Source organism: Sparus aurata, chromosome 14 (genome assembly GCF_900880675.1).
Source record: "Sparus aurata chromosome 14, fSpaAur1.1, whole genome shotgun sequence".
Classification (NCBI taxonomy): domain Eukaryota; kingdom Metazoa; phylum Chordata; class Actinopteri; order Spariformes; family Sparidae; genus Sparus; species Sparus aurata.
This window is the reverse complement of record NC_044200.1, coordinates 6302784-6321676: the sequence shown is the minus strand read 5'-3', so window position 1 is coordinate 6321676 and position 18893 is coordinate 6302784. Positions and strand designations below refer to the sequence as shown.

The 18893-nt window shown below is 45.3% G+C and overlaps 1 protein-coding gene across 11 annotated transcripts in view; it reads right to left on the bottom strand.

The window, feature by feature from the left end:
- Positions 1 to 18893, bottom strand: part of nav3 (neuron navigator 3) — a 443539-nt gene that overhangs the window by 185060 nt on the left and 239586 nt on the right. For 6 of the 11 annotated variants that reach the window (XM_030440417.1, XM_030440419.1, XM_030440429.1 and 3 more), the window contains exon 1: positions 17766 to 18162. The exons of the other annotated variants lie outside the window; for them this stretch is intronic. In XM_030440417.1, coding sequence (XP_030296277.1) covers positions 17766 to 18023 — 258 coding nt within the window. In that variant the 5' untranslated portion in view covers positions 18024 to 18162. Of the gene's footprint in view, positions 1 to 17765; positions 18163 to 18893 lie in introns of those variants that run through there. 11 annotated transcript variants of the gene reach the window in all.

Sequence of the window (18893 nt, the reverse complement as noted above, 5' to 3'; positions counted from 1 at the left end):
CACTTACCACCTTGTCTTTTCATGGTGGTGACAGCTACCACTAATGCTAACACTTAGTAATGTTAAACGTTACTTTTATAGTAATCATACATTAAGATTTATTTAGTCTGATGTAAGTTCTCTTACCGTATGCTGAGTAAGGACAGATGGAAAAACCCAGGCTAGATGCACAGGTTGCGAGCAGCCTCTGCAGACAGTACAACTCTTACCTGCTTCTAATACTAATCTGATATATTTGTCAAGGATAACAAAATTTTAGCCTCATACAAAATAAGAAGGGATTTTAATATTGCATTCGATGGACGGTTCTACAGAGGAAGACAAAAAAGGTTCAAAGCAGATCCAAGGCTGACATCAGTTGTAAACATCATGCTGTGATGCACACACATACACAAAAACCCTATCAAACTGATCAGTTTCAGAGTCATGCTCCCACTGCTCCATTTGGAGCCCTTCACAAGATGAAAAGTTTCAGAGTGCGTGCGATGCAGGGCCTCTTGCTGCAGCCAAATATTGAAAATGTCAACTTCCTGGCAAGCACTGATCACCTTTAATCATCATATTGTAACAGCACTTTCCCCCTTCAGGCCCTGTGCCGAATAATTGTAGTGTTGGTGATGCTTTCATGTCCGTTTGCAGCTGCGATGTTAATACAATGCATACAGTAAAACCTTCTGGGCACACTGTAATGTGCTGCTGATACAGCGAACAAATTCCCTCTGTAAGTCACTACTGCCAGGGGTTTGGGGTCTTATTCTCACTAGGGCCACCCATGCTAACAATACAGTATGTTCCCATAGTGCTGCAAGGTGCCGCTTTGACATTTTCACAGGAACATCTGTGAAAATGTCAGATATTAAACGGGATAATCTCCAAATCCTCTGGAATGTCTGCACCTAGCCTTTAGAAGGGAACCTGTGGTTCAAGTTAAGACTTTGTGGGGTCGTTTGCAGCAGTTACTGTATGTATGTGGGACAATATACACCAAGCTGGTCATTATATAATGACCACTTTCCCATTGGGGTTTTATACTTAACCAGTCAGAGCATATTTTGGAATAATGACCGGCTTACTGGACATTAGCCTTTTGATACGCAGCTCAGGACTAAAGACTGTTCTTCTAATATGAAACTCTTCTTTATTAATGGTTTTTAACATTATAAATTAACAGTGAAAGTAAAGGTACAACCTCTTGCCAAAACATTGGAACACCTGGAGCTAGCATTCGTAAGCTACATCGTAAAAGTAATGCCACCACAAAAGAATAAGCATACACATTCACAGATTATAGACACTTTCAGCAACCTGTTGAGTTTACAGAAGAAGCCAAGCGCTACGATTAAGCATTTGCCTCCTTTGGTTTTTCATATTTTGGTTCCATAACCTGCAGTTATCATAAAAACACACACTAGAACCACTGGGCCATAAAATCTGTTAGCAGGATGGTGTTGAGCATACTAAGCTGTAAAAATGTCTACATGCTGCAACGCCAAAGGCAGAGGAACCCTCCCAAAATGGAGGTGAGGTGGGTTGGTGTAAAGAGTAAACAACTCTGCTATTAAAGTGTTACAGCCGGGGCTTTCAGCGCCAAGTGCTACTCTGGAGCGGAGACCTGGGAAAACAAGGCTAACACGTACCCACACATAAAGGCAATCGCACATTCCTCTCTCTTTTTCAGACAATCTACTCAACAGTGTATGCACATGCACACATACACATGTAGAAGAAAAAAAAAAGGGTTGATACGTGCTTTTTACGCACATGCAAATACACAAACATGCATGTATGCATGCTAATTGGGAGCATGGAGTGGACAGGTAACAGCTGTAGTTCCTCGTATGACATTTGACAACGAAGAAAACTTGCGGCAACCAGAGTTCCTGCCTGAAGCACAAGTAAATATGCATTATTCTAATATACAATATTACTATAATTATAGTGACTGAGTGTAATGCATATTAAAGAAGAATATTAAGAGACAGAGTCATCTTCAGCTTGGATTGGCCCTGAAAAACATCTACAATGAGAAGCTGTGAAGCAATGCCACTGCTGAATGGGATTGCTTGTTCCTTTCATAACCTTTCATCTAGTATAATGTTACATGACCATTCTTTAGTGTTCATTGTTATACTTGAGCCACTACATGCCAAGTGCAGTGGTGAAAAAGACAAACATTTAAGAGAGCAAAGCGCTGTAATATGGCACCACTAGGTCAAATTAAAGGGCAAGGGCTGCACCTCTACCATCACACACCTTAGGTTTTCCATGACATCTTGTTCAATTTTGCCCTGGACCTTTGAGTCAAGCTTGTCTTAAATTTTTCTTATCAAGTCAGTCATGCTGAACACCCACTGCACTCGATGTAATCCAGCAACTCTATGAGTGAGAGAGGAAGTGAGTGCTGGGTGGGAGTGCAGCCGCTGCAAGACTGACCCAGATATCTGTCATCGGGTGGAGGTTTGTTAGATGTGGGAGAGGACATTACCTTTCAACCCAAAGGACCTATCTCCCTCTCAGTCTCTCTTGTGTGTACAGGAGAAACGATGTATGGGACTGACCAGCAGACAGCCAGAAGGCCCTGTGAGACCAGCCCTTCCTCCTCCTGCTCATTCAACACATCTGGGTAGCAGCACAACGATCATGAGGAGAACTTAAACATCCTGGCGAACAGCACAGTCAGCACAAAGAATCAGACCCTACGGCGTTAATGAGTGTAGTCAGTCTGGCTCAGATCTGCTGGCACACAACATTAGCGTTTTCTTCCCCGGTGCCTAATAAACAAATTGCCCCAACAGGTACATGGGTCTATCACAATGTATCGAGCCCCTCCGAAGAATTACACTGTGTTTTCCCTAGAGTACTTGATGACTGATGCTAACCTCTACAGTAGGCATCAAGTCTGTACACCCAACAAGATAACAGCAAATAACATCTTACAGTATGCGCTCGTATGCCAGACTGCCTGAGAAACACATTTCATCTTTCGCACTCTTCTAACACCGTCTGTCCAACTGCTTCTCCCTCTCGGCCTCTCCTCCTCTCCGTGGCCTACGCTATTGTATAACACACACTGTATAAACTGCTGCCTGCACCGGGGGATCTTTACCCCCTAAACACTGTAACTCAAACCTCCTCCCCAAGACTAATGGCCCCTGTCAAGCTCACGGAAATTAATATCAGCCAGCGCAGATCTGACGACAGCAAGAGAAGAAGGGATTTGCCTGTTTCAGTACTTCCATAAACACATTCATACTAATCCAGACACTTCTGTGTGACTCTCTCTGCATGGATCGATGGATGGATGGAGTGATTGGCAAGGAGAGGGTATGATCGAATCTTGGGCAAAAGGGAATATTCCACGTCGGTGGTCTCCAAGGATACTTGCAAACTCTTAATTTACCAGGAAATAAAACTTATAAAGTACACTTTTGGCAGATCATTTGGAGATGATTTCAAATCCCCCCCACTTACACCCAGATGTGGATCTCGTTGAGGAAGCGTTCATCAGCTTGGATTGTATCATCCAACACGTGTTTCAGTTGCGTATTCTTCACATGAAGCACCTGGCCCACAATGTACTCACCTCCCAATCCCATAAGATATGCCTGGTATATGCTTTGAGACCTCCACCCTTACTCCACTTCTTCTTCTGCTCTCACGCCCTTTCGCAACTTATTTCAAATGGCTTGACTCCAACTGTAACCGACAGAGTGATATTTGGCCTCTTAAATCACGGTGCAAGGCAGTGTCCCTGACACAGCTACCACTATTTCTCCTCTCCCTTCAGGCTCACACTTTTCCTTCCCACCCTCCCAATTTCCTTCCTCCACATCCTCAACCCCCACCCTCTAGGTAGCTTACCTTCAGCTGTTTTTCTCCACAAGGTCAAGAGGAGGGTGCCAGATGCAGGGAGTGATTAAGGCTTTAAACCTGAATGACATGCCTGCATCTGCTTCCAATCCAGGGGCGAGTTAACTCCTACCATCCACATCTTCTTTGAATAAATACTGAATAATAAAGGAAACAGTGCTGCCACTCACTTGCCCTTGACTGAATGGCCACACCTTTGCCTGACTGTCACGAGCTAGGGTCATGGGCAACTCATCTTTTTGCGAAGTACCTCGCATCAGCCTCTCCACATGAATCATATTCTCTCAACTCACACTAATTGCACTCAGACAATCTTTTCAATCCTTTTCCTTGGATGTTCTCTCCTGTGCAATTTTTTCCGAGCACTAACCCTGAATTATCATTTTGTGCTGCCAGTCAGTGGAGGTTCTGAATACTCCAATAGTGTTTGTTTTCCAATGTAAAAAGAGCTGCACTCAAAGTGAGGTTGAGGGCAGAGGTTGAAGGTCCCAACCATGGGCAGGTGGGCACCATTCATAGGTTTGAATCCAACCGGGGACCTTTGTTCTCATTCGATCACCTGGGCCAATCAATAGAAAAGACTGGAGGCTAAAGTTTTTACATCCGTTTAAGACACTTGCATTGGAAGGCAGTGTAAGGCAATACAAAAGTTTCTTTCTTTTATCTATGGGGCAGCAGCTGACTCTGGTCAGACAAGCTATTGGCAAGTGTCCTGCAAGCACGTGAACCCTGGTAGCTGCCACAAGGAACCTCTTGTCCTCTTATTACGACTTCAGTAATGACTCCCTTCAGTCCAAGATGGCCAAAAGCTCTTCCTCATTATTAAGGGATTATGAGGGAAAATGTTTGCTCATTTGCCCAAGCATTTTGGACCACCACAAATCTCCCTCAAGGGCTAATACATAACCCTGAAACCTTGACCTATCAACCCTTCACTGAGGCAATGACCTTCCAATGTTAACAGAGACAAAGACTCTGTGCGGAAAATTCACCTCGCCATTACTATAGGAGGGGGGCCATTACGTCATTTAGAGGATTATGCTGAAAATATGAATTTTAGTGAGTGCTAATCATCAACAGCAATAAAGAAGAAACTGTTCCTTGTTTGACAGGGTGAAAATCACAGATTAACAGACTCCCGGCGGGTGTAAGCTTTGGCAGTACCACTCTCCTAGTTGCAGATGCAATTCAACAAACGTTGCTTGTTCAAGTGACAACAATCGAGCCTGCTGGGTTTGGAGAGGAAATAAGCAGATCTCCAAAAAGGCCTCAGAGGACACATCAACAAAAAACCCAGGGCGGTTAAAAGCAAGTATGAGCTTTCACGTGGGAGCAACAACAACAGCGGCCAGTAAATAAAACCATACCCCAATGTGTGTCAGGAGACTTATCTTGTGAGAAAACTTGTCCTGGCCCAAACAGCAGAGCTTTGTTGGCCATGAGGGGAGGCCAGTGAAGGGCGGAGGAGAAGGAGGAAGAGAGAGGGAAAAGTGAAAGCAAAAGGCGAGGGTAGTATTAGACTTTTACTTGGCATCTCTTGAGACACTGTCAAGGGCTGGTAGTTTATGTTTAGCACTCATTAATGGCAGAGTTAACACACTTTATGAGCAAACTTAATACACTGGAATAGCAGAAGCAATAAGTTTGTGATGTTGAGCCGGAAATGACTTCCTTTGATGGAAAGATGCTTTGCTCTTTGGAGGAAAACAGGCCCACCTGCGGCCCAGAGGAAGAAGAGCGATATGAAGACAGCAGAAAGGCGATAGAATAACCCTGAGAATGGAGTACAGTGGACGTCTGTGGGACAGATATGGATCATTAAGTCCTGGCTTTCCAAAACATGGAGTCAAATCCTCACATATGGTCAAATAATATATTGGGGTGCACTGAAAAATCATCACTCATCCATTTTCTCGATCTGCCTGGTCCTGTTCCTGGTTGCGGTGGGTCTGTGTGGAACCCAGCATACAGTAGACTACACTTTACTTACATGTCTATAAACTGGGCAGCATACATGCACACGTGAACCTGCAAGCCACATACAGGAAGAACTGGGGCCAGGAATCAACTCCAAGTTGTTCTCGACTGTGAGACAGCAACATTAAAAACTCAACCACCAAGCCCCCCTACTACTGAAAAACTGCTTTATAATTTATATTACTGTAAAAGACCTCATTTCATTTTTATTGACACAGACGCACAGACATAGACACGCACCCACAAGGCTCCAGTTGCAGCTTCGCAACATGCAGTTTCACACTCAATTTACTGCTACCAAAAGGCCATGGACACATCAAATGCTGCCACAATGCGCTGCAGGCAGGCCTGAGGCTGGAGGGGTCATGCACCACTGAGTGAGCCGATGACCTCATGACTACATTAGGGTCACTGAGTCTGCCTCAACCTGCATGATCTTTCCGCAATTGTAAACCTCCGAGCGCTGTCTCTCAGTGTGTCCAGCATGGCGCCAACATTGCCAGGGTAACACTAGAAAGGCCAAATGACATCTGTCTTGCATTTCAGGATTAAAATCTCACAGGTATAAAAACATTCCACCGTGACCATATTTTAAATGGAAGGAAATAGTTTTTATAACCCATGGAAGAGCAGAAAAGTTGAATTCACATGAATTTCACATGAAAGGATGTTTCTCCATGTGTTTTGTGCTCTTTTAAAAATCCAATTGGCGGTATTCGTGCATTAAAATGTCTGAAAATGACCAGACCCGATATAGATATTACATAAAAAGATATATCTTTTGGTTTGCTTCAGATTAAATGTACCACCCGATGACCTTTTCTCTTAAACAATGTAAATCCACTGCAAGGGTTATTGGTTTAATCCGACTGGGGCCACCAATGTTCAAACAAACATGCACATATGGCACTGTAAGGCAATTTGAATAGAATTTCCTCCAAATGCACGCAGGAAAATGCCTCACACGACACTGCCGCTCAGAGTAAACATACAGAAATATATGAGAAAGAGTAATGATTTCCATTTGGCATTTTATTGGCCCTTACATAAGCCCAGCACAGACAAAATGCAGAAAATAAGAAAAACCGACATGTCTGGATTGAGAAAAAAAAAAAAAGTGGAAAATAATGAGAACATAGATGCTGGTTGTGGGTAATGATGAGTCTAAATGTGAGGGCTAACCGCTCCAAAAAAACATGTGTGCTCGCTCTGTTAAGCGCCCTGTAAAAGCTTGTGCCAAGGGAGGGTACAGCAACCAACCACCACCCACTATCCCACCAGAACGAACTTTTCATCCAGCCATCTGCGTCTGAGGGTTGGTTTGTGTTTGGTATTTATTTATCGAAAAAAAAAAAAAAAAAACATCCAGCATTCAACCCTTAAATGCATCCGACGGGTGGATGATTGATGCTGTTTATCAGCGGCACTTTGTTTCACATTCAAACTGTTGCAAACATTCGCACCTGGGAACTACCAAGTGCAACCGCAACGTTTTTTTTTTATTGGGGAGCTTTACAGGAGCTACTGGAGATGAGGTTGGGAGTGGGAGACACACAAGTCAGGCTTTTACTCATGGCCTGGGTTCCGATCTAGTAAATCTTCGAACATGTACACACTGATTCCATCCCCCCAAAAAACACAAATATCCTTCATTTGTCCCTCAGATTGAGATCTTCAAAGTTATTATTGCCCTGGTTTTCTTCACCGATTTTGGATCGTTAAAGAAAATAAGCTCTGTGGCAAAAACAAGTTTATGATACTAACCCTCACCACTGTTTTTGAAGCAGAAATGACCACCGGGAGCACAAAGCTAACACTAGGCTAAACACTAAGCTACATCGCGTTTGCATGACTTCGACGTCACCACCACAAGCCTCTTATTACACTATGCTGCAGACGCTTAACTATAAATTGATCCACAATTTCGAAATTTCAGAATAGTTGGGTAGAATAGTTTGCAAGTGATGTCCACCTGCGAGGATGGTCTAGTGAGTAGATGAGTCTCCATGTTTGGCGGGATGACTTTAAATGTCCCCACCAACCTCTGAGCCTCATTTAGCCGCTTGTTATTTTAAGTAAAAACTATAAAGTGGGGTATTTATTGATGTATTTTATGTCGTAGAACAAAATGTTAAAATAAGCTTGTGTTAACCACAACCACCTTATTTAGAGCATTTACCCAAAAAAAAACCATTAAAAAAACAAAAAACAAACCGAAAGTACAAAAATATATCTGGGTTTTGGGACTCCTTCCTCCTGGGCTGTTTGTGTTCTGACTCTCTTTTCCTCTTCACTTTCTAGGATCAGAAGCACACTCTTGTGCTGTGCTTGCTTCGTGAGGACCATGTTTACTTAATTTTTTGCTGACCAGTGTTATCTTACGGCAGGAAAAAACATCGTAAGAGTGGGGGGCCATGAAATCTACAAGGAAAATCAATTCTGCTGCTTTTAGAGAGAGACTCAAAATCCTTTAGCCCACAGCCGCACAATGAGCATGTACTCTTAACTGTACTTATCTGTGCGGGGACTCGCAGTAGCACCCCCCTTCTTCCTCGCTGTAATCATGTTGAAAGTAACTGATCTACTGCCGCTGCTGCGTAAGCCCTGAGTCACTATACCACAAAGACCGCTAACTTGACTCATAACGTGAGCAATCCTTCTCCCTGCATGCCTTAAAAACAAAACACACATCCACAGAGCGATGGCCCCTGTGAGCATGTGTTACGGGTTGTGTTTGGGTGTTTTCCTCCCCGTCCATGTGTGCACGGTCGGACACTTTTGACACCGGTTGTTTTTGGCCTCCTCAGATGTTTTCCGTGCAGAGTCACGGTTTACCACGCTGCAAAGACGGAGATAATAAAAGTGATTGAAGAAGAGAAGAGAAGAGAAGAGAAGAGAAGAGAAGAGAAGAGAAGAGAAGAGAAGAGAAGAGTGACCTATTCGTTCAGCAGAGGGAAAGGTTATCTGTGACAGCTGGAGAGACAGAACTGGGCCAGGTGTGTGCTAACTCCCTCCTGCTGCTTTTCTCATTATGAATATCACAGAAGAAAAGGTAGACGGTGAAAGAGGAAGAAAGGTGGAGGAAAAGATGATGGTGCAAGGATGGGGGGGGGGGGGGAGGGGGGGTATGACAAAGAAGGAGAAGGGGGGTAAAGGTCAGAGGAAAATACCAGTAAGTGAGTTGGAGGGAGTGGAACACGAGAAAAAAAAGGCTCCAGTCAGGCAGGGGAGACAGAAAAAGGAGGCCAGGGAAGGACTCAGGGAGGAATGCTGGGAATGGGAAAGAGCAGAAAGACAGTGACAGGAGACGGAGTGGAAAAAAAAAAAACAGAAGTGCTGGGGAGAGGTGAAATGAAAGGATTGAGGGAGAATAAAGGAAGGAGAGAAGAGGTAGCAAAGAAAACACAGCTGAGACAGAGACTGCTGACAGACAGCTGAAGAGAGACAGATGGAGGAGATCTGAGGTGGAGGTAAAGATCGCCCGCCACCGCTATAGACAGGTGAACGTGAATGCAGGAGCTTCATCTTCGGGGCCTTCTTCATTGCAATTTGTATTGTGGTTTGATGGTGCATATCTTTAAACAAGTTTGTAATCAATACAAACTAATCAGTAGACAACTGTTGAAGCGAGGCGTTGATTCATTCTGGAGTGGGGGTTAATTGCAGGACTATAAACTGGTGTATGCATGGTGGTTACTAGTTCGGATCCTTCATAATTATCCTGCAGCTGCATACAAGCAGCTCTTTGTTGACAAAGTTAACAGATCTTCTCTTGCCACTTCCAACCAGACATGACACCCACATTTAAGAATAGAGATTTAAGGTTCTGAATTATATTAGCATATACGTTCATATATGTGTGTGCGTACTTTTCTAAGTGCGTTGTCTTGGCCGTTTACCAACAGTGTTTAGAGAGAGGGTCGTATGCTTGAAAAGTTGCAGATGTGAATCCTGCAACATCCCCCTCCATATATAGTCACGTCCCACATCACATCATGCTCGAGATTCTTCAGCGTATATGCAGCATCAGATAGATGAAACCGCGTGTTGACGATGTGCAAAACGTTTGTTTCTGTCTCTAATCCCTGCTGTTTTCTCTTCTCCGTGTTTGCGTTTCTTCTTTTTTTTTTTTTACGGCCGCATTATCAAAACAAGCGAGCCGTCCCACTCTCGGATCATTTAGCAGGCCTACCTTTGAACTAGCAGAGGGCCCGGGGCAAGGGTGTGCGTGCATGTGTCCATGTGTGCATGTGTTAGTGCCATACCAGCCTCCGCATGAGAGCAGAGCTTTTCTTCCACACACGTACACATTTGCCCGCATCCCGTCAGTGCCGTGATGCCTCGCACAAAAAGCAGAGTTAGAAACATCAGAGAGAAACCCCACCGAATGTGATGAGACACTAACAGGGCGGCGGGAGGCCTCCGTGCGGTTTAATCTCGGTTATTTGTTGAATTATGGAGCTTGGGCCCGACAGAGTGTGTGGAGACATAAAAACTGAGGTGCAATGGCTGTGAAGGCAATGTCCAGCCTGCCTTAAGTGTCAATGAGCAAGGCACAGGAGATCTAACAGCTCTAAATGTATAGCTTTATATTTAATTTAAGGGCAATGTGAGGTTAAAAAGACATATAAAAAAGGATAAAATGTGACTTTTTTTTTCTAATCCATTTGTCACAAGCCTGGATGGATGGAGTTTGTCATGAAGACATTTCACTGCACTCATGTGCTTGGACCTGTTTTGCACTGACTCCTATTTTCTTGGTGTTTTCGAGCGAACACTGTGACTGTACTTCCAGGGGAGGGTATTTTTAACCGGTGTGGCTGTACTGTAAACACCGGGCCGCTCTGTGTGTTCTCACTCCAAGATTTAAACACCGCGGCCGACAGCAGACTCCCCGTGGCACGAAAGGCAATGAAATACTGTGTGCGAGACAGAAAGCACAGGAGGAAGGAGGGAGAACGAGCGCTGGAAAGCATAATATTGTCTCAGATATTTGCCCAATTTCGACCCAGGGGTCATTAAGGAATCTCAGCAGAGTAGGGGGGGGGGGGATGTTGCAGAAGTGGACAGACTAATGCAAGAAATGTGAGTGGATCCCATTAGTGGTAGTTATGCAGCTGCGACATATGTTAACCTCATCTGATTTTTTACATTTCTCAGTTTAATTTGATAATCTTATGGTTCAAAATCATGTGTTAGACCAGAAGTCACTGCCATGTTTCCAACTTGGACGAGGCCGAGTGAGCTGAGGTGGACTCCCCTGTTAACACATTATTTCTGATTGGTTGAGCAGACCACAGACTGTTGACCTTCATACTAAAAATACCACTAAATTTGCAAAGGACAAAGTACTGCAGGGCAGCAGCAAGAACATGGACATTATGATGAAAACTGCAAGAGCAAACTTGGCCTGCATTATTTTTTTGTTATGAAAGCGGTTTCAACCAAGGCAATTTTCATGCAACTCTCATGACATTCTATACTGAAGTTAAAAAAAGCTGTGGTTCCCTTTTCAAGAATGCAATTTAGGATCAATGAGAACCGAAAAAAGCCACTCCGTTCTCATCACAGTGTGTCTTAAAGATCACCTCCTTTTCTGAATGGAAGAAGTGCAAATATAGCAGCGCTGCCTTTCCTGCTTGTTAGCGTTCACACCTCCCTCACGACGACAACTTCTCTTCCAGATATGGAGTCCGGCACACGTCGAGGCAGACCACCCATGACTGAGACACGTTCAGACATCCCCCCGCAACCCATCCGATCCATCCCCACCCGCCTCCCTCTGCTGGAACAAGTTGGCCCCTCTTGCTCCCTGCCTTCTCTCTGTTGTTTCAGCAGTGTCACAGCCAGCCGGCGGGGGGAAGAGCGAGAGCGGAGCGGGAGCCAGGAAGACAGAGAGAGCACGCTTTGACCGCTGATGCGCCGGACAAAACCATAAATGCATCACTGCGAGAATTGTGGTGAATTATGGTTTAGATGACTTGTAGACAAATGATCTAATATTCCACAAGTTTCCTTTTCATACTCCTCCTTTGAATCACTCCAAATGTTAGGTCATAACAGATGCAAATGTAACTGCAATGGAGCTGATAAATATAAATGTTCATTAGAAGTGACACTAATGGCCGCGCTAAGTGCCATTTCTTTCTCATGCATATGAATATATGGAAGCAGTCTGTTAAGTTTAACATACAAATGCAAATTCAATGCATCTGAACTCCAAATATTGAGGGCTTCAAGCAACTTTATATGGATAGTGTCATCATGTTGGGCAATTTTAAGTATGTATGCTTATTTTTGTCATCTAATTTAAATTTAGTCATGATAATATAACACATTATCTGGATTACTTGCTGGTCCTTATCAGAAAAAATATGACAATGGAGGTCAACCTCGCAAGCAGCTTAATAAAACATGTATTTAAGTTGCTTGTTGGGAGACGACCTCTACTGGCTATGGTAACCAGGAGCAGAGGAGGAAGTCGGGTGAGGTATAGGGAGGAAATTGGGGTGGATGTTAGGGTAAAACAATCACAGGACTTTTACCAAGGACACCGCTTTGGTGATGGTGGGGGATACCCTGGATGAGTTGCCAGTTCATATCAGGGCTGAAATATAGGGACAACCATTCACGCTCACTCCTACGGACAATTTAGAGTAACCAATGAACTTTTTTCTTCTTTTTTGGCATGTCTGTGGATTGTGGGAGGAAGCCGGAGTACCCGGAGAAAACCCACCCAGACATGGGTAGAACATGCAAACTCCACACAGAATGTGGGGCAACAGCGCTAACCACTGCACCGCCGTGCTGCCCAAACTTACAAAACTTACAAACAAATGTAACCTAGTGCTTAAGTTATACCAAGTGGCATACATGGAATCCATGATGGCATTCTGAACCTAACCAAGTAGTTTTAGTGCCTAACCAAACAGCGAGCATACAACAAAATTGAAAGATGCAATTTGGTTGCATATGTTGATGGTACCCTTGCTGGTATGAGGATGTTTCGGGATTACTTTGGAGATGTCACTCGATGCGTGAAAAACACGCAGATACGGACAGAAGAGGTGAAGAAAATGTGTGAGAGCAGTAACAGGACGCGGAGAGGTAAAAGAGGACAAGGGAGGCAGACAGTGTCAGGCCCACCCAGAGGAAGAGAAATGGGAAAAGCAGAGGTTTGTTTACATTCTACTCACTCACTCAAACTCACTGGACCCCGACATTATCCCCTGAGGCACTCCACCTCACTTTCCTTCTTTTGAACCCACCCATGTTGTTGCCTCGAGCAAGCCAGAGCAGGAGATGCACCAAACAAGAAAAATATACAACAACAGATCCTGATTATTCTCCTCAGTCCTCAGTGCGCGCACACACACACACACACACACACACACACACACACACACACACACACACACACACACACACGCTGAGAGAGAAGGAGAGAGAGAGAGAGAGAGAGAGAGAGAGAGAGAGAGAGAACCAACAGGATGTTTTTTGTTCTCTAAGTGGGTGAGTGTGTCTGGCACTCGTCCGCGCTTCCGGCAAACACTTGTGTACTTTTTCTTGAGGAGCAACATTCCAGGATGACATTTCACTGACATCAGAGGCTTGCAGAAATAGCAGCCTGCAACAGTCACGGCTGGTGTATACAATGAGCTGCATTTCTGAGATAAAGGAACATTCGGAGTATCCAGTCCGACCCTGTTCTGTTGACACAAGAGAGGGCATGCCACAGTAGACTGACAGCAGAGAAAGATAGCTTTTAGAATTGGTTCGTAATAGGTACTTGTTGTATTGTAAACACAAAATGAGTGCATTCAACCTGCATCCAATTACTTATAGTACCATACTGAGGGCCACACAGTTGTAAAGACTTATGAGACCAGTAAAAGAAAGGCACAACTTGACTTTCCCAAACATTGTTCTCTGGGGGATGGAGCAAATACGCACGCAATAAAAACAGGGACTTATGTGGTGACACTAATTGGTGTTTTCTTCATCTTACCAGGGAGCTAGTTTCAGTAATTGGTTGTATTCTCATAGTCTAGACCATAAAGGCCTTGATACTATAGGAGCTCGTTCATCACTGAACTGTCATCATTTTAAATGTGCAACGCAGGCTAGGTTGGTTAAAAATATATTATGTAATATTTCTGCATTAAGATGTCTAAAAAACAACTAGCTGTTTGTTTTATATTTTATCAATTATCATTCATGGTAACCGTAGGATTCACTGGTCACTTGTGAATTTCATCACAAGCCCTTTCACCGCCTCCAGCTGCTCCATCTCCCAGGGAAACACCAGGTTACACATCGGAGACAGTGTTGGCAACAGTGTAAGGAAGGCAACCAATAAGCTAGCCACTCTTGTAGCAAACATTGCTTTCAAGTCAAATCGCAGAGCCATTAGACAGTATTCTCCGGGAAGCATTCAGGAGTGAATAGACTAACTTCAGATAAATCCCACACTATTTTTCAAGGATGAATAAATATGGATCCAATCAACTTCATTTGTCCCTCTGTCATACCGTAGAGTTAACAAAAAAGGTGCGCTGCAATCTTCATTTCCACCTCAAAAAAGAACTCCAAATTGCCCACTAAATCAGTTCCCGGGCTGTCTGATTTGGACAGCTGCCAAAACCCTTGATGCAGAAGATAATTGTCTACCAGTGTTGGTGCCACTGACACTTCATTAAAAGCCCAGTCAACTCAGATAAGCTCTTCATTCCAGCCCGTCATCCTGCAGCACCAGAGGCAGTGACTGATGTGAACTGTCAGGGGTGTGTACAACAGGAAAAGCAAATGTCTCGCCTTGTTCTCGTCTGCATCGTGGAGGGGGAAATGGGAGTCTCTGACAGCGCCGAAATCACGAGTTGCCCAACACCACTAATAGAAACTGTCCACCTGCGCATGGCTGTGAGAGCTCTGCGACAGGAACATTGGTCCTGTTAGCTGAGGAACTTAGACACACAGGCAGGCACAACTTAAAGTGGAGTGGCACTCAGTAGAGTGTATACCTCCACTGAGGCCCAACAGTTCCCTTTAAATCAATCAAGTCTATTCCAATGTCACACTTGATAGCCCTCGATCACTCTGCTTCTTTTATGGCTGCCAAATCACCAATGTTCAAAAACTTGGCAGCCGTGCGTCGTGTTCAGAAGTCAGGTCAAGGTAGCAAACACCTGCAGACACAACTTGTGGATGCTTGAACGAAACTAGGCGCAGTCCATTGTGCAGTGCTGGTACTGCAGATCCGGGAGGGATTATCCATCACACAATAAATACAGACCGTTTTAATACAGCTGAGATTAGCCGCGACTGATTCTGAATGGTGTCCAAAATTAACCTCGTCCGGGAGGCTTAATTGTGCCCTTCACACACCATTAGACGGCCCAATAGCACCCCTGCATCGCTTTTTTTTCGTCTTGCGGATGGAGCATGAGCGCAGCAGTCATTCGGTAAGGCACGGCTACATCTGCTACATGTGAAACCCCTCAATCCAAACACAGCGGAGGGGCCTGGACTGTCAGGCTGAGCCACAGATCGAATTTGTTTCAGCTGCTTGTCTTAGCACTGCTCGGACTTCCTCGTTGGCTTCGCTCGAAACAACACCAGGCCTGCTGTCTTCTGCAAACATGAACGAAAAAACGAATCCCTTCTTCCTCCCTGCTTAGCGCCTAACCCTCTTATTTATTTTTCTTGTGTCACGATCATTCTGCAGGCACAGGGATATTTGTCAGGATACCGGGATGCTGATTCTTGCAGTTCTGCCTGCTTTTAAATTCGGTGATCGAGGAGTTATTTCACTGATATGCTGACTGCACGTTGTTCTGCGCGGCAGCCACGATAAAATAACACAGACCTGACTGACTGGAAGATTTCTCCACCACAGCCGACCTTAAAAAGGAAGAAATATAGCTTCAACTCTGGCAAACACCCTCCAGGTTAGGATATGTTTAACCCCACGACAACAAGCCGACACATGCCAGCACGATTGTATACAAAGGGGGTTTGCATGTGCACAAACAAGCATGCCCCTGCACACTTGCGCACACATACACAATCACACACACACACACAATCCTACGCTTGAGCCTGCTTGATAAACTAAACAAGCAGTGTTTGTTAATGTGAGGGAGTAATGACAGCGTTTACTCCACCTTCTCTCCCTTTCTTCCCCTGAAAGCCCCGAGAGTAAAGCTCTTAAGGGACTACACAACACAATTAGACAGACTAATTACCCCCTCCATACCACCAATTCCTCACCCACATCGACAGGCCGGGGCAGGCAGGAGAGATCTGCCTCGCTACGAGCTTCCCAAGGACGGGGACTTACGGCGCACTGATTGTGCATTTCAGGAAAATCTGCATATTCATTATTCCAGAGGAACACTCGAACAAGCCTCAGCTGCTACAAACCACCGACAGTAACAACTAATAAGAATAACTATAACCCTAACCTTACAAGATGGAGGGCTAAATAAATGAGGTTACAGAACAAGCTGGGGTAAAGGTTGTGGGAGGCCTGCATGAAGGGTTTACTGTTCAGAATACGGATGCTGACACACAGTCAAATCAACCTTCAGCTACATTTTCTACAAAGTCAGATAAAAAAAATGTATAAAAAAAAACTAAACTCCAAAAGACACTTTTAATGGACCAAGCAGGAGATTTCCCACTAACAAGCTGAAAGTCAAGCTGAAGTTTGCTAGTTCAGCAGCAGGTTAATGATGAACCCCCCCCCTCCCCTCTGCCTCCCCTCCCCGCAGTCACCCTGCAGCCGATTTGGACTCAAGTCACGGACACGCCGGGAGGATTTAGAGGCAGGGGAGCGCTGACCTGCACTTTGATGTCTCCTGCCCACGTTTCCTCTAGGTCACGAGGAAAATCAGCAGCTTTGTTCGGTATCAAAAGCCAGAAAAAAAGAATCAGGGTCAGGGAGTCTTTTCATTTTTTTCCCCTCTCTGTCTCTGTTAGGAAGTCTTGTAACGGCAGAGACGAGGGAGGGGGGAGGAGGTGAGATCAACCGGCCAAACAGGAAAGTTTCAGTTTGCTCAGTCTGACAGTTCGGGGATGTGGGACGGACTGAGGCGCTGCTCGGAGTATTTGGCGGGGAGTTTTGAAAACTCCTTCCTCCTCGGGACGGGCCGACCCCGCCTGCTCTGCTGCAGACTTGGAAACGGAGCCAAATTTCTGCAACGAGGAAAGAACTTGGCACGGCCTGAGTTCAGTATGGGGAAGCACTTAACTGTGATCACTGTGCGTCTATTAAAGCATCTGCAACATTGCGGTGCTGTTGGGGGTATTAGGAGTGCGCTCTGGGAAGGAAGGTGCAGGTAATCCATCTGAAATATTACCTTGCATGGGAGACAGAAAGGGGAGACAACCAGGGGGAAAAACAGAGCGTATTCAGACCACGTCCAGACCTAATCTTTGGGGCTTCTCAGGTAGCACCCATTACACCTGTATTCGCTTTCTTCTATAGAAGAGCAGGCATGGTTCACCTCCCAGGTAAAGGTCTTAATAGTCTTGACTAAATACCTCAAAACAGTACCCTGTGCTGCCACAGACACACTGATTAGTTAATCATGCGCAGACTGAACGGGAAGCAGCATGAGGTAATACACCGACAGAGATCCATTACTCATCTGGTTTCCCCTCTTAGTTGATGACAAAATAAAAAAAACAGCGACATCATCCCACTGTAGCATGACTCATCACCGTGAGCTGGAGCTGTGTCTCAGAGACACCTGCTCATGCCGACATGGGGAAGGTGAGTATGACAGACGCTGGGAGACAGAGAGCGAGCCTGACTCGTTCTCCCCTGACACCTGTGGAGTGTCACTACACTGCCTGCACACACACACACAAACACACACACAGACGCGCTAAACTGTCTGTCCATCTCCACTGACCTTGCAGATCTTGCTCTCCTCTGTCGCCGCTCTGGACTTCCCCTCAGCAGTCCTCTCCTGCTGGTACTCAGACTTGACTGACAGCTGGCAGGAGAGCCCCGGGGTGCCCTCACCTGCCCTGAGCTCCTGCTGCCGGGCCATGTAGCCCTGCGAGGCGGCCGCCCTGACTGCGCTGGGGATGGGGAGAGCGGTATGCACTGGCTTGGTGCCCACCGCCGAGGGTTGCCTGAGCTTGGAGGCTACACCAACCACCGGCATGGTACTTCCCAGGCACAGAAATAACAACACAAGGAGTGCGAGAGAAGTCGAAAAAAAGTGCCGCGAAGGAAAGGGAAGAGAAATCTGCAGCGACTCCTACTGATGTCTGTCTCGGGAGAGGAGAGGACAAAACTTAAAAAAAAAAAAAAAAAAAAAAGAAAAAGAAAAAGAAGCAGTTGCCTCTCAGACTGAGAGGAAAGCAACCGCGCTCATTCTGTAGCCTACAGCAAGCAGGACTTTCAGAAACTAAGAGAGCTTCTCCTTCCTCCTGCTCACTCCCTCCTCCTTCTCCTCCCACAAGCAGCACTCCTCCCTCCACTTCCCTCCCCTCTCTCTCTCTCTCTCTCTGTCTCTCTCTCTCTCTCTCTCCCCTTCTCTCACTCTCTCCCTCTCTGTCAGAAGTGTACCACAAAGTCAGCCAAAACAGTTCAAGGGGGCGTGAACTCCTTTTGGAAGGTATAACCACCACTAGGCAAAAAAAAAAACGCGATTACTGAGACCTGCATGGGTGTGTGTGTGTGTGTGCCTCTGTGTGTGTGTGTATGTGTGTGTGTGTGTTCAGTGCTCTCCAACACAACTGTCAAAACAGCTCTCTGTCTCTGTCCCTCTCCCTCTCTCTGTCCTCACGCTAACACCGAACACTAGAAATAGACACAGCCTCTCCGTTCACATCTGGAGCTGCCCCTCCCTTTGATGAGAGAAATAGTAAAAATGTGAGAGGGGAAAAAGCCCTGTGAGTTATACATAATAAGGGAATCTAAATATGACTATTTGACATGTAAAATAAGGAAAGGAGACATTAAAGCGATTGGTGCTGTCTTTGTGAGAATTCTGCACTTTTATTCGGGAACCAGGCTGCAAGTTGCTCAG